This window comes from Pestalotiopsis fici (genome assembly GCF_000516985.1).
Source record: "Pestalotiopsis fici W106-1 unplaced genomic scaffold PFICI_Scf_6, whole genome shotgun sequence".
NCBI classification, from domain to species: Eukaryota; Fungi; Ascomycota; class Sordariomycetes; order Amphisphaeriales; family Sporocadaceae; genus Pestalotiopsis; species Pestalotiopsis fici.
Genome location: NW_006917096.1, coordinates 3,073,640 through 3,089,253, shown reverse-complemented (window position 1 = coordinate 3,089,253; position 15,614 = coordinate 3,073,640). Strand labels below are relative to the sequence as shown.

The window sequence follows — 15,614 nt, the reverse complement described above, 5'->3', positions numbered from 1 at the left end:
TTGGCACCAATGGGGTGGGGAGATCGAAGGCAGCTCCGGGCGAGATCAACACTCACCGTGCCAGACGAGAAAATAATCAAAGTTGGATACGGGGACGGTAGAATATTGAAGCTGAGCTTTTCCGCCTATGCTTCGCTGACGAGAGAATATATTCTTTCTCTCTTTCGTTCTTTTTTTCTTTTTTCTTTTTTTCTTTTTCCCCATTTGAATTAATGTATGCCTTCCATTGTGGTATCCCAAGTGCTCGGAAACGTTGCGCACATGGGCACACCGGAGTATATCGAGTTTGTCCAAGCCTCCATAACCATACCCATCCCATACGTAGCGTCATCCAGAATAGGTAATGCACGGGCGGAGATATGGTAGTTCCGGCTCGCTAAAGGCTGATGTTCAATACGGCCTTTTTCCCACCGCAGTGGGGACCAAGTCACATCGGCCAGCCCCGGGAGTATTCCCATCCAGGGTCCAGCCGTTAAGGGAATCTCGGCGCCGAAAAGGCAGGCAGATTTACCCAATGTTGAAACGCCAGAGAATATCGTTCCATAGTATGATTCTCCTTCTAGTCCAAAATCAAGATTTTGCTCGTGTCGCGATGTCTACATAGCTCGTTTTAGTCAATCTTGTGGGTAATGTAAGCAATGACTTGCTCCAGAAGTGCAGCATTTACCGTAGAAACGTGCACATGCTGAGCAAAAGGCTGGCTGGATGGATATGGATACAGGTGTATAAATACTTATTGCTTCAACCATAATACTTCCCATTGCCTCTCGCTCCGTCCCTTCTATGATCAAGAAGCTCATATCAATCAGCTTTGCACTTAAATCTTACTACATACCCCCCAAACTTCTACTTCGTTTGGTTCCAAATTGAAAAAAATGGGAGTTGAAAGCTACCTCAATGGCCTATGTGTGCGCGCCTCACGCTCGTGGCTACTTAGCTACACGGCCATACAGTACTACTCTGCCTGTTGTGGTGCACTAGCCGGTGTCTTCTTCATCTTGGCTTTCATTGTTGCCGACTTCATTCCTCCTCCACGTCCCAGCTGGGATGCCCAAACTGTAGCAACTTGTTGTATGTGAGCTCCAAGCCGCGAGACATGTCCTGAGATTTATTTACTAACCAGTACACAGAGTATAGTTATTGTTCCCTTTCCCATATACTGGTTCATAGGACTATGAACCACTATTTGCAATCCAATCAGGCCAGTTCATGCGTTTGAGATGCTAAACAGATTTCAGTTTACCAGGATCACATCACTCGCATTCGTGCTGGCGGAGCTATTCTCATGATATGCGGAGGATTCTACCTGCCATTTTCGGCGTGCATATCCAACCAAATCCGCCGCATCCCCAAGGTCCCTTACATGATCCATCAAGTACAGCTATCATCGGCGGCGGCAGGTGTCTGGACCTTCATGTTGCCTGGTATTGTTTTGTGCATCACCTCTTTCCGACCTGACAGACCGGCAGAGATTACACAGATGCTCAATGAGTTCTTCTGGATCGTGGCTTTGTAAGTATTCAGAGGTCTATTCCGTTGCTGATTATCCTCAGCACATGACCGGAATTGAACCTTACTAATCATGTGATAATATGCAGGATGCCTTGGCCAACGTTTATGGTCCAGAATTTTGCCTTTGTCTATGCCATCATCCTCGACACCCGTGAGAGGCCCCTGTTTCCCAAATGGCTGATTCCCTTCAACATCATCATGCCCATTCTCTTTGCCTTTGCCACGGGTGTACACACGGTCATGGACGGCCCCCTCGCCTGGGACGGTGTTATCACATTCTACATTGTCGGTTTCACTTTTCTCGTGCAGCTCATTACGGATGCCGTATTCTTGGCCCTCTCTGCTCGGGAAGAATACCGTTCTGGAGATGCTGTTACCCTCGGAAATGAAGTCCGAGATTACCACGAACAAGGGGAGAAGAATGGCCGCACTATCCCGGCCGTTTAAGTGTCTAGCCGGCCACTTATACCAGGATTCATTATTGCGAGTCGTCGTTCTTGGTGATAGCCAGACTATAAGTTTGTAGAAGGTTTTATGGTAGTGGTCATAGATTAATGGAAAAGGGCAGTCAAATCATAGTAATGCTGGTATTAAGACCTTCCACCCATGTTATTTCTGGTTTATTTAGTTAATTATCTCGTCTTATGTAATTATCAAAAACCTTCTCAAGGATCTTTCCGTTTCGGAAACGGATAGTTTAAATCAATCAATACGAAAAGCTTAAGAAAAAAACAGGAAAGAAAAAAGAGAAATAAGGAAGGGAAAGAAAAAGAGAAAACCGCCACCGCCAATACACTTGAGATTTCTGGATTGGCGAGAAACAGGATAAAATAATAAATCTGCATATTCGACTACAGACAACACAGATTCTAGAGCTATGCAGCATGGTTGCATTCATCTGCTTCCAATGTTTAAGTGATCAATAAATAGATAGATCAAGCGATTGAATGAAACAGGGTCAGAACCAATAAATTTGGATGGAGTGAAAATAAATGAGTAGGCCCGTAACTGAATGACCCTCTATAGTGGAAATCCCAAACAAATAAGACAAACGAGAAATAAATAGGTCACAATGAATGAATGGGGATGGCAGGTAGACCTAATAAGTTCAATCAAGTGGTCCAGTCAATAACCAGACTGCCAAGGAAACCTGAGCTGCCTTGGGGGTTCTCCCCAAGACTGAGTCTCGGTGGCCGAGTTGGTAATCCAGCTCTGAGCGTGCGGCCATGGAAAATTATTGAACCACTTTTCCGGGGTCTCATGTTCGAATCCTCGAATCGTCAGACCTGCCTTTTGTGGGAGGAAGTTTTTTTTTCTCCCTTCTCTTTCCTTCTTTTTTGTCCTTTCGTCTCTTCTCTCCTTTGATACCATTGAATTTCATTCATTTCTTTTCAAAGTAATTGATACAAGGCGAATGGGCAGCACAAACGGCAGTCAATGCTCTTGATGACATACAAGGACCACTCGTGATGATGTCCTCAAGTACCCCATCTTCATCTTGATACCGAGTTGTCCACAGCCCCAAATTTGTACCTAGTTCCCTTGCAAAGAGCCCAAATCGTCTAGCACATTATAACGTTCTCTTTTCACAAGGCAGGAGAATTTCCCGCAAGGGCTACGGTCATGAACGCGAGATATCTCACTAAGAAAGTCTTGCTACCCCAACATAATTTGTCCCTAAAGGCTCAAATATCACCAAAGTTGCAGCTTTGCTTTTGATTATTTGATTGCAAGTCGTCGCGGTTTATAACAATCAACGAAGCCGCTGTAGTCGTTAAAGACTCGAAAGTATCTGGGAAATGTTACTAGCCACACTGAAAAGATCACCGACCCAAAGACATGTATCGAAACAAGATTTTGGTAGCTTGAAAAGCTCTTGTACATTGGTTTTACATTTCTCTTTTCTAGATTTAAACAGTACAGCTGGGCTTGGCATGGTACGCTTCATTGAGCATGCACCAGCATCGAGGAGGGTTCATCGTATAGACATGACTCTGTAGCCTGGCCTTTTGGCCTTTTTCTATGATACTTTTGTACACGTCTATGAAGCTGGCGCGATATTTTTGAAGTTACCATTGTCATCATACCTCGCCTCTGCAGAAAAAGTCAGTCCAACTGTATGCTACGTATCTGGGACAAATCATCACAGAGGGATGTCTAGCTTTCCAGCCAAACTCGAGAAAGGGGATGTTGTTTTAAAAACTTACTAAAGAAGGTATAACTGAGAGTCACCGTCTCAACACCCCTCATGTTGAGGTCATTGAGCAGATCAGGGTCCAGGTAGAAGAAGACGGGCATATCGACCGTCTCGCCGGCATTGAGACGCTGCTCCTCAAAGCAAAAACATTGAATCTTGCTGAAATAGGGGGCCGTCTGGGCCGGCGTGACGCTATACGTGGCGACGCCGATAATGTCCTTGTCTGACGTGTTGGTGGCCGTGTAAAAAGCGAGGGCCGTCTCGCCGGGAAGCACCCGCACCTCGCGCTGCTGCGGCGTGAACTTCCACGGCAAGATGTCGGACACGGAGGCGTTGAAGGTTACGCGGATGCGCTTTGCGTCCTCTACCGGCACCAGCCGTGTCGACGGGTCGATGGAGTCGCCGCTCGGCCCGTGGCCTGGTGCTCGCACTGGCTGTCCACCCCAGCCAGTTGTCTGACAAATCTGCACCTCCGAATTAGTCAATTGACTCTTGTCGCATAGCTGACAGGTCCGTTCACGATGCCACGATAATCTTCATATCCTACGGGCCTTGTAAGCTGTGGCGGGGCAGTATATCCATACCATCTTGTACATGGGCACACTGCCATAGCTAAAGGCTACGGTGCCGAGAATGATACTGAGAATGTAGTTCCTGCAGGTTGAGAAAGAAGGCAATTTCAGCAAATGTACGCTTGTCTCAAGAGATATCCTCCTCGTCTTCTTTGCTCTGCTCCCATTTCTTTCTTTCGTTCGGGGATTTCGCAAACGTACAGTCCCGTGTGGTTCTTATGCCTGTAGTACTCCTTCAGCCTGTCAAGGTCCGGCGTCGCAGCTCGTTGTTGCTGTTGTCTCGAAGGTTGTGGCGGAGGTGTTTGCTGGGGCGTGGCCCTCTTGGGTGAGCTGTTGGATAGGTATCTTCGCGATGCCGAGCTCTCGAGCTGCTGCAGCTGCGCCCGGGACTGGCGCATGGCACGGAGGCAGGACGAGCACGCCCGGCCGGACGGCACGGACTGCTGGAGCGAGCGCGCGAACATCCGTGGCATGGAATTCATGGCTTTTGCTGGAGAGGAAGGGGAAATTGCGGAGGTTCAAATGCGAGAACTTTACCCAAAAATTATCGGTCGCGAATCGGATGATGTCGTCGAGCTTTCGGGGGTAGCTTTTTTGGCACTAAATTTGGACCGGGATTTGGAAGCTGGGGGCAGGGGTCCCTCTTTCTTTCTCTCTCTGCTGTCCGGGCTAGGGATCTGCAAGCGCTGTAAGTTTAATTGTATGAGAGCCGAAGTCCAACAACTACGCGCTAATCACTGCATTGATACCATTTCGAAATATAGGTATCTTGAACTTTGAGAATTTATCACATGAAACCGGCATTTCGTTATCATTTGATTATCTCAATCCCGTTCGAGCCAATATCTTCAATATGAGTCGCATGTGGTTCTTGAGGAAGATATGATGGTCATTTGTATGATTAGAGATTTACTACCCCCCTAGAAAACGATTATACAATCTGGTATAAGTGAGCTTGTACGGGCATGCCCTGATGTGTATACCCATGGACAAACTCTTGAGTTGTACCCGAAAGGACATCTTGAAGCCTTTTGGATACAACACAAGAGTTTGTCCATGGGTATACACATCAGGGCATGTCCGGCTCATGCTAATGCCAATAGATATCTGGCAACCCAAACGCCAAAGCTATGCTTCCGAGAACTCCATATATAAAGATTTACGACAGCCTCCTGTAACCGTTGGTGCGTCTCTTTGGAAGGCCATTGACCTGCTTGGGCAGCGGGCTAGGCCTTATCTTTCTCACCACAGTCTCCAAAAGTGTAACAACCAAGACTTGGATCGCGAGTATGATGAGTCGCACAATCCTATCCCTAAGGCCCAGCCTGGGTCGCTTCCCGCGGCTGTAGGTTGAGTCCACAAAATCAAATGGCAATTTGGCTCCGAGATGTGCCTGCGCGACGTGAAGTCCGCTGCTGAACCCATCCTCGTGAAATCCGTACTTGGTCCACGCGCCGGCATAGCTGATGCCACGCTTATTTTGGATCCGGTGCAGCTGGTTCTGGGCGCGTACTGCCTCGGGGTTGTATATCGGGTGAGAGTATGAATATCGTCCCTGCACAGTGGCGGCCTTTGGCTCGTGAATCGGGTTCAGGGTGACCAACACATCGCCAAATGGCTCCCTAGGAATGTGCTGCAGAATATTCATATTGTATGTCAGAGAAACCTTGTCAATGTCTCTGCCCGTCCATGGATCCGAAAGTGTCAAATAATTCCAGGCCGACCACGAATTCTTTCGTACCGGCATGTGCGTTAAGTCAGAATGAAGGACCGCCGTGTTCTCAGAGGTCTTGAAGTTCGACATGATCAACTTTTCCTCGTTGGTGGCTGACGGCTCAATGATCTGATAAGCCTGATCGCCGTGTGTTGCGAGGATAACGTGGTCATAGACCTCGGATTTGCCATTCTCCAGATGCAAGCGCACCCGGCCATCGGCATCGTTGGTGATGTGCTTGACGGGCGAGTTGGTGAAAAGATGGTTTGGCGGGAACCCCTTGACCACTGCATCGATATAAGACTTGGCTCCTCCTTCAACAGTCAGCCAATCCGGCCGCTTTGAGACTGTCGTCAAAAGGTGATGATTCCACCTATCATTATGAATCAGTATATATAGATATATTCTTTAGCGACCGAAGCCAACTTACATGAAGCGAATGAGCGTCACAGCGGGAAACTCCAAGCTGCACTTGTCTGGACTCGTGCTCCAGACGGCCGCGGTCATTGGGATCAAGTAATCATTCTTGAATGTCTCCGAGTATCCCTCGCGCTCCAGATACTGACCTATCGTCTCCGTCTCATCGGCACCTGCACCGTCGTTTCTGAGCAGGTCGAGGGCAAACTGGTTGAATCGGATAATGTCGAAAATCATCCTCCACATCTTGAGCGAGAATATGTTTTTCCTTTGGCAAAAAACCGCATCGAGACCTGTACCCGCCCATTCAAACTTGCCATGGTCGCGCGAGACTCCAAAGGTCATTTCAGTCTTGACCGTATTGACACCAATTCTTTCCAAAAAGTTGATAAAATTGGCTGGTAATCCGTGTTAGTCAAATCGGGGATTCCAGGATCCATGTGCATGACGAGGCAGTGCACCGTGGTTCAAAAGAACGTACGATATGTCGCCGTGTTCAGCACGATAAAGCCCGTGTCCACCAGCGCCTGATACTTTCCGCGCTTCCAGGTAACGGTGTTAGTGTGGCCGCCGAGCCGGTCTGCCGCCTCATAGACGTAGACATCATGATGGGTGCGGTTCAGTGCCCATAATGCGCCAATCCCGGCGCTTCCCGTGCCGACAATGGCGACTGTTTTCCTGGGGACCCGGTTAACCGATGATGTCATTGAGGTTTCCTCGGCGGAAGCTGTGATGAAGAAAATGAGGGGGAAATCGAACAAGGGCGCAGCGACAAGGGCCAAAAGCTCACGGATGATTAGGTAGAGGAAATGGAGGAGAAACATAATGGTAGAGTAAAAAGAGACTTTTCAGACGCGGATGGGAGCCATGGCAATGCGTGTGTGTGAGTGTATGTGTTTGACAGGGCATCACACTCAGAGTTGCGCCTCAGCCGAAATCTTCCCCTCTGCCCACCCACGAGCTTGAGCTTGATTGCACCGAGACCTGCACCCTCTTGTGTATAGTAATGCGAGTCCAGTCCAGTCCAGCCAGTAGTACCAGCCAGACATTTAGGGTTGCTAAGATAACAAGCTTCTCAGAGTTGCAGCAGCCAGCTGGGTGTGCCCTTGGTGGGTGGCGTGCTGTAGGTGCCAATCCTCTAGCCTCTCTGTTGTGTCATCTACTCTCCATCTCTTTTGTGTTTGAGTGCATCTCTTGCATGTACCTAGCAAAGATAAAAAATAAAAAAATGACTTGCATGTGAAGGGGATGTGGGCTAGAGCAGAGGTAGAGAGGAGATTGCACAGTCGAGGTTGGCAAAGTAAATGCAACTTACAGTTCTTGTCTGCCTGATGCTGGCATATTGCTAAAGAGGTGACAAGGTATGATTCTCCTGGATACTGCTCCCAATTGGCCCCCGGCTCAGCTGAATGAATGCACTTATTGATTGACTATATGTCGTGGTTCTAGACGAAAGCAATGGATGAGCGAGGCAAAAGCGACGGAGATATATTCTGGTTTGGCTAGAGTGCTGGGAAACAACAAGAAAGGTCGACTAGAACAAGAAAAAAAACAATACAGCCAGGTGACAGGCAGAAAAAGCGCCGATGATGAGCAGTAGACATGTTCTTGCTATCTCGATTCGATTCAATATCCGAGGCCCGCCCATGCCCACGCCCACCCCAGCCGATGCCGCCGCTAGATCGTCTTTGTTGAGTTCGAAGCCTCTAAGCCCGCCATGTCGCCAGGATGAAACCCGCATTGTCCGACAGGGAGCGAACCCCCAACGCTACTACTACCTAGACGCTTTGACGGGGGGTTTGTTCCTAGGATTGTCCTCGTGGTCCATTTTCTTCAGCCTTCCCGTTTTTCGCCCTCTTTGTGATGTGCAAATACAATACGACAAACTAATTGGCATGTGGCTGGTATGTGCTCTTTCTTCCGCTTGATTACGTGCGTTTTGACCTTCAACTCCTTGTCTTGTCCTCGTGCTCGGCGGCTGCGAATAAGGTGTTAGGTACCTTAGATGCCTCCCGAAAGTGCTTACAGCAGACATTGCTACAGAGCACTGCTGAGGATGCAGCTGAGGATTGGTTGTACCACCCCCAGACATTAGGCTGCTGTGGCTGGCTGGGGAGCCAATGCTACCATTGCCATCTATGGATGAAGATATCACATGCAACCATGCCATATGTAGAAATGAACAGGCAATGATTGACTGATGAATCAGTTGATAGCAGGAGCCACAATAAACAAATATGCCCAACTTGAGGCAAACCATCTTGTCAAGGTGTCGAACCGCTAGTGGAACTCTGGATCCTAGCTCCAGATGGACCGATCTGTCTGATCGCGTGCCTGGCAAGTAGATGCCAGGTACGATATACACACAAGGCATCCTCTCATCGAGCAAAATAGGCGTATTCAACCGTTTTCCGTTGCCTGATAATGAGAGCAACGACGACCTCAAATGATTCGTACCAAATTTGAATTCCCAAGAACGATTGCAAGAAAAATTCAGACATTTCATACGAGACAGCAGAGCATGAGACAGGCTCTCTTCCAAGTCTTTTATGGCGCATATTTTACGCACACAAGAACACAGATTTTACAACTTAAAAAAATGTCGAGGCTCAACGGGACCGAATACTCAGAGGCAAACCAGAAGGCTCGTCTAATATCCAATTCTTAGAAGCACCAATTTCAGTCTGCCCGGCTTTTTCAACCCAGCGCCCGTTGGAGAAATAGGGACGCAGAGCCATAATTGAAATATCTGCAGCCGGGGGTTCAACTTTCTATGAAGAAGAAAAAGAGAAAACCAGAGCAAAGCGAATTTTCAAAATTTTGCTAATAACCACAAATTCTCGTGGTGCACGGACCATTTTCGATGGGGACAACATAATGTGGCTAATGTGGCTGGAGAAATGGGGGACATCTCAGGCGCTACGGTGCCATGGTTACCAGAGAGCTGGGATTCGTGGCTCAGCAAAAGGAGATCGGCTCGCCCGAAAGCCGGTGCCTAGGTGAGGCCTGTAGGCAGTAGGTCAAGCCAAAGCCCAACGGCAGGTACCGCATGGGATCGCATTTGTTGCAGTGGCTTTCCTGACATCACCTGCGACGAACTGGAAATGATACGCAACTTGTAACGACGCGCAACAAATAATACCCACTCTCATTCATTTGTCTTCTTCTTCTTCTTGTAATCAGAGAACGGATAACAGGGTGATCAAAACGAAACCTCGCGGATTCAGGGACTTTCGAATACACAAAGGACGTTTCGGACCTCGTCGTTATCAATCACCAGCCACTACTACCAGTAGGAAGCAAAGGACGACAACAACAACAAAACAAGACACGTCAATCATCGCAAAATATAAAAAATGTCAAACCCTCTCGATACCGATGCCGGCTCCGAGCTGTTTAGCAGCTACGAGGCCGAGTTCAAGCTCGTACAGGCCGACCTGACCCAGAAGCTGGACCAGATCCCCGAGCTGAGCGGCGAACCGAGAAAGGCCGCCATCTCGCAGGCAGAGAGAGCGCTGGAGGAGGCTGATGAACTGGTAGGATGGAAACCCTCCCGAATTTACCGACAACATGCCGCCTGCTATCGTGGTAGTCGCAGCAGGACAACTACGGAACCATGTAACTGATGAGAATTGCGCAACGAAAATAGCTCGGACAGATGCGCCTCGAAAAGGCCAATATCCCCTCGTCGGCCAGGGCCAAAGTGAACCAGCGATTCCGCAACTTTGAGACGTCGGCGGACCAGTACAAGCGCAAGCTGACCTCGCTGGCCTCGGACCGGGCGGCCCTCTTTGGCGGCCGGTACACGGACAACCCCTCGGGCGGCCCGCAGGACGCCCAGCTCGAGCAGCGCCAGCAGCTCCTCGCCGGCACCGACCGCCTCGACCGCAGCACCCAGCGCCTGCGCAACAGCCAGGCCCTCGCCTACGAGACCGAGGCCGTTGGCGCCAGCACCCTTGCCGAGCTCCACGGCCAGCGCGATCGCATCATGAATACCCAGGCCCGCTTCGATGAGAGCGAGGGATACCTTGATAGAAGCGTCAAGACGCTGAGGGGGATGGCTCGTAGGTAATGGCTTCCCTAATGAAAACTCAACACAACCCCCTCTCCTCATCGGTAGTTCAAGCTCTCATCATAGAGTGATACCGAGATCAAATTTCACAGGAACGGAGAACTGTGGCTAACATATCTTGTCTCCTAGGATGGCTACAAATCGGGTAATCACCATTGCCATTATCACTGTATTGGTTCTGTTGATTTTTGCCGTTATTTTCAGCAAGTTTAAATAGAGTGGAAAGGATGGAGGGACGGACAACGATGCAAGCGGGTTATCACAACATATTTTTCGGCGTTCCGGATTGTTGACGGTGGTCTTTTACAATTGTGTATGGAAATATGTGTCACTACTATTATGATTTTCAAGGACAGAGAGCAAGAGCCTTTGTTTCAGTAGCGATACGATGCATGGAATGCCACACTCGTTCCATGGGTATATACTCATATTTATGCATTCACGCAAGACTGTGAGTCTCGAGTGTCTTTTTGTCACTCTAGACATGAAATTTTCGTTTTAGTATTGTTATGTCGTGTCAAATTCATCACTAACTGGACTGTCTTTTTTATCTTCCTATGCAACCGCCGGTACGCCTGGTAAAATTCGAGAGCGAAGCAACTATATACCCCTTTAAGCAATAGTAAAAGGCAGCATCTTCGAGAAGGGTATCAATCATCTGCTTATCGCCTTCCTCCCTTTGGGAAATGAGGCTTTCCCACCTTGCCACCGCCCTGTACAGAAGCCCCGTGTCTTTTGTCCTCGCCGAGTCCTCTCCGGCCGCCGTTAAAGCTTCCTCGGCCACTTCTGCCACCGCGGCCTCCTCCTCCACGATCTCCTCCTCCTCGGCCTCCTCCCCAGCCTCCACGGCCTCCTCCACGGCCCCCTCCCCAACCTCCACGGCCGCCTCTTCCGCCCCGGTCGCCTCCGTGAGCCTTGTTGACAGTGTGCTTGATGGCGGCCATGTCGCGCTCGTCGACTTCCATCTCATCATCATCGTCATCCTGGTTTCTGTGCTTGTTGGAGAACTTGAGACGGCCACGCTGTCCACGACGGGCTGCATCCTTGCCTCTGAGGGCCGCAACGTAGGCGCCTACACCACTGTCACCGCCCTCGGCAGGTGCGTCCATAACCATGGCATCGTCTTCGTCATCCTGGCCAAGGATGAGCTTGCCGTCCATGTCGGTCTTGGCCTTTGTCCGGCCTGCCTTGCGCATCTTAACGGGCTTGGTCGACGAGATGCTGGCGAGGGCCTTCTTGTCGAGCAGATCGAGGGGCTCGTCCTCATCCTCCATGATGTATGTGTTTCCGCCCTTCTTGCCCTTCTTGGAGACGTTTCCGCCCATCTCCTCGTCAGAGTCCTCGGCGGCATCAGAGTCGTCACTAGAGTAAAGCGCCTCGTCGTATTCGCTCTCGAAGCGACTGCGGCGCTTGCCATCAGCCTCATCCTCGTCTTCTTCCTGGCCCTCGGCCTTGGCGGCTTCCTTCTTTCTCTTGCTGCGCTCCTTGGTCTTGCGAATGTTGTTGATCAATTTGCGATCGTCCTCGGGGCAGTGCTTGTTCACAATGTCGAAGCCGAAGCGACGAATCATTCTTTCCAAAATGTGCTTGACCTTGGCTCGGAAATGTCCCTTGTGCTCGTGACCCCAGACCATCAGGTTGGGAATTAGGGATGGCAGTCGAGGAACCATCATTTCTGTTGGCAAGCTGATGATGCACACTTTGACGAAACCTAAGACACTCTTGACAATCTCACGGTTGTTGGACGTCAGGAATAGATCCATGGTCTGTACAAGGTCGCTCATGATTTCGTGGCTAAGGGCTTCGCGGAATTCGTAAAGAATACGGGTTATGGCGGTAATAGAGGCAGAAATCATATGGGGAGTGCTGCCAGCAAGACCGGCACTGACCATGGTAAAGTACTCCTCGATACCAGCAGGAACCGACGGCGCGTCGGCGGGCATGTGAGGCACTTTGCTGTTGACAATCATCTTGCCCTTGGACTGTTCTAACCTCTGGCCCATGGCAACAAGCAAATCAAATGCCGAAGTTCTTGCCTTCTCGTTGTTCTCCTTGCAGCCAATCACAACTTCCGAGAGGACAGAGGGAATAAAATGAAGTCCATCGTCGGGGATGAATGGGACCATGGACGCAATGGCAGCGATCCGCTCTCTCCGGGCTGGAATGGACACCTTCTCGGAGCTGGAGAGTAGCAGATTTTGCAATTCCTCGAATCGTTCCTGCAATGCCACTTTACCAATATCAGATCCTGCTAACCGAGGAATAAGCTTGTAGGCCTTCTTCTGCAGTTGTGGGTCGTCATCCTTCACGATAATGAGAGATGAGATGTTGAAAAGAGCTCCGAAACTTTCACGGGGTAGATACGCAGACATGGTAATAACCAGGTCCATGAGTGTATGGCTTGTAGATGGCATCTGGTCCTTGGGCTTCTGCTGCTTGTTGTTCTTCTCCTGCTCGCTGGCTGCCTCGGCGATGGTCTGGGCAAGCATGTTGCTAACTCTGTCGAATGTCTCAATAAGTTCCTGGTTAGGAGTTATGCTCAGATAAGAATTGATAGTTTGCAGGATGGGTCCTCGTGATTGGGGAAGAGTCTGACTATAAACGTTGAACAGCACAGCAAGCAGATTGCCCGCAAATGTACCCAAGTAGGTCAAGTTCTTCTTTGCATCATCCTTCGAAACCCGGCTCTGCAGGACTAGATCTTCAGCATCTTCCACCGAAGCAATGGCCTGGTTGGACTCAACCAAGGTCCTGAGAGCTCTGCAAACTTCGAGTCGCAAATCAATTTGCTTGTAGAGTAGGTTAGCTAGCATCTCTGCAAGCGACTGGTCGAAAGCCGTGGTAAGGTCCAACGGCAAGTCGCAGTATCCAGGCAAGATGGACCAAATTTGCGAGACCAGAGTCTCGTATATCTTGATCTCCATAGTCTTGGGGGCATCGCCATTGTCGAGGACCTTTTGGAACATGGCCTCGCTGAGAGGTACCATCTCGTCCCTAAAGTGCTGAAGGTTGGTGTTGCTTGTGTAGTCACGCATGATCGGAAGCAACCACGCACGGCCAGGCTGGCCCCTTGCAGGCTTTGCCAGGTTCAGAGGCAGAACCTTGAGAACAGCCTCGGGGCCCATGGCTCTCACAGCCTTGCCAAGCACATCGTCCGCCTCCTTCTTACCCATGAAAGAGTCGTTGCCGCGGAGTTCGCCAACGGCTTTTACGATGCCAAGGAGTATCGGGTTTGATCGCCATCGGAGAGCATCAAAAAGGCCACCAAAGACGTTAAAGGTCTGCATCCATGCTGACTGGTACTGGACAGTGAGGAATTTCTCGGCAATCTGCGCTAGCTTCTCAAGAACCTTCTCGTCATAGATGGATGGCTCCAAAATGACTTGGTTGGGAATGCAGTTGGCCGCGAAAGAGATCAGACATTCTGATGCGGAAACGCGGATGTTATGCGAGGATGATTCCATAAACTCGGAGACCAAGCTGAACAGATCGGGCAGCTTCTGGAAGGTATCCTCTGGTTCCATCTGGGCAGAAACGTCGTAGCCCCTCGACAGAATAGCAATCCAAGGGGGAAGAAGTTGTGTGTCGTTGGCAGAAGGTCGCAATTCGGCAATAATCTCGAGCAGGCGTGGGAGCTTGACAGAGGCCATTTCCTCGGTAGCCATACCCTCGAAGATCATCTCGAAAATGTCAAAGACGGCCATGGTCATGTGGTCGTTTCCGGTCTTGGCAATACCGAGGAGGAGTTCGCAGAGCGATTCAATGTTCTTGCTCGGCCAGCCGCCACATGCGAGAGTAACCGTCTTGATGAGCTGAAGGGCATGGATCAAAGCCGGGTCGTGCTCTCCCTCGGCCGACTTCTTTTGTTTTCTCGAGGCCGCAGCCTTCTCGGCCAGCTCAGCGAGGCTCCTCATGGCGGTTTCAGCGCAAAGGTCGGCGGCCGGGTGGTCCAAAGACGGGCTGGGAGGGGGGTTGGTGAGGATCTTCTTGAGAGCATCCTGTGCCCGCTTGCGGACCTTGGGTCGGTGGTCTATGGCGAGGTTCAAGAGTCCTGCCACGGCCCTGCGCGGGCTAATCTCGTTGGTAGACTGCTTCCATGCTGCCAGGTCCTGTGCGAGAAGAAGAGCTTCGAGACATCCAATGGATGGCTTGAGCAGCGGGGCCTCGGCATCTGCAAGGAGCAGCACGGGCGCGAGCAGCGTAAGAATCTGGGTAAATTTTGATCGGAGGAGTGAGTGGGGAGCGAATGGCGTAACAACGTCGAGAAGATAGACGACCGAAGGGGTCAGTTCCTTGTTGATTTGACCATTGGAGATGGATTGGTTGAGAAGTGCGAGAAGGGCGGCAAAGTAGCCTGTAGGCGTCGGTGCCGTGTTTTGTTCCTTCAGCGTCTCGTCGACTGCCTTGAGGATGACGACGGTCTGATTGAGAGGGCGGTCATGTTAGCTGCTGTTGCCCGCGGAATGTGATTTAACCTGTACTGCGCAATGCACTGTAATAAAAAGGGACTACTAACCTGCTGCTGACTCTGAAGATTCGGCGACCGGATCTTGTCCAGCTTCTCTTCCAAAGTCGCCATTTTGAGAGTTCTGAACCAGTGTCTCTCTCTTGGGCAGACCAAACTGTACCGTCCCTCACACTTGTGGTTTTGGGAAATTTTTGGGAATCATTTTTATCTTATCGGCTATCGACCCCACTTAAACGTCAAAAAAAAAAGTTGTCGCAGCTCGAGCGCCCCCATCAATGCACTTTAGGTATGAGGGGTACGTACCACAGGACCCCTCGGCAATAGCGTGGATTTGATACGTGTGAGACAAGAATGGATGCACGGATCATAAAGAGATCCGGGATGAGTATATGATCATACAGGCCAATATTGAGAAGTACGATCGTGTAGATAATCAATAAATGACACATTTAGCATTTCAAAATCAACGGATTTTGATACACATAGTAAACAAAGAATCGAGGAGATATTCCTTGTGACCGTATGTCCAAGAACCAGAGATACCTACAGAAAAAACCTTCGATAGAGTTCGCCTGAGTTGTGGTCGCACAGCAACTAACATATGTTGACCGATGGCTGCGCCGAAAGGGTATATTGTGAAGGTACACTATTCACGAAACTGT

The 15,614-nt window shown here is 49.9% G+C and overlaps 5 protein-coding genes across 5 annotated transcripts; 2 read left to right on the top strand and 3 right to left on the bottom strand.

Moving 5' to 3' along the window:
- Nucleotides 1-875: 875 nt before the first annotated feature.
- Nucleotides 876-1,959, top strand: PFICI_09401 (uncharacterized protein; the record flags this gene model as incomplete). Its single annotated transcript, XM_007837982.1, has 3 exons — nucleotides 876-1,071; nucleotides 1,239-1,512; nucleotides 1,599-1,959. 3 exons carry the CDS (start codon nucleotides 876-878, stop codon nucleotides 1,957-1,959), a joined length of 831 nt encoding a protein of 276 aa, XP_007836173.1.
- A 1,594-nt stretch (nucleotides 1,960-3,553) lies between these two features.
- PFICI_09400 (uncharacterized protein) lies at nucleotides 3,554-4,763 on the bottom strand (the record flags this gene model as incomplete). Its single annotated transcript, XM_007837981.1, has 4 exons — nucleotides 3,554-3,606; nucleotides 3,720-4,173; nucleotides 4,294-4,363; nucleotides 4,483-4,763. 4 exons carry the CDS (start codon nucleotides 4,761-4,763, stop codon nucleotides 3,554-3,556), a joined length of 858 nt encoding a protein of 285 aa, XP_007836172.1.
- Nucleotides 4,764-5,440: 677 nt separating this feature from the next.
- Nucleotides 5,441-7,236, bottom strand: PFICI_09399 (uncharacterized protein; the record flags this gene model as incomplete). The annotated part of the gene is made up of 3 exons (XM_007837980.1): nucleotides 5,441-6,368; nucleotides 6,426-6,810; nucleotides 6,894-7,236. The coding sequence occupies 3 exons, from the start codon at nucleotides 7,234-7,236 to the stop codon at nucleotides 5,441-5,443; spliced, it is 1,656 nt and encodes a 551-aa protein (XP_007836171.1).
- Nucleotides 7,237-9,768: 2,532 nt separating this feature from the next.
- On the top strand, nucleotides 9,769-10,484 carry PFICI_09398 (uncharacterized protein; the record flags this gene model as incomplete). The annotated part of the gene is made up of 2 exons (XM_007837979.1): nucleotides 9,769-9,948; nucleotides 10,062-10,484. 2 exons carry the CDS (start codon nucleotides 9,769-9,771, stop codon nucleotides 10,482-10,484), a joined length of 603 nt encoding a protein of 200 aa, XP_007836170.1.
- A 662-nt stretch (nucleotides 10,485-11,146) lies between these two features.
- PFICI_09397 (uncharacterized protein) lies at nucleotides 11,147-15,063 on the bottom strand (the record flags this gene model as incomplete). Its single annotated transcript, XM_007837978.1, has 2 exons — nucleotides 11,147-14,905; nucleotides 15,001-15,063. 2 exons carry the CDS (start codon nucleotides 15,061-15,063, stop codon nucleotides 11,147-11,149), a joined length of 3,822 nt encoding a protein of 1,273 aa, XP_007836169.1.
- Nucleotides 15,064-15,614: the final 551 nt, after the last annotated feature.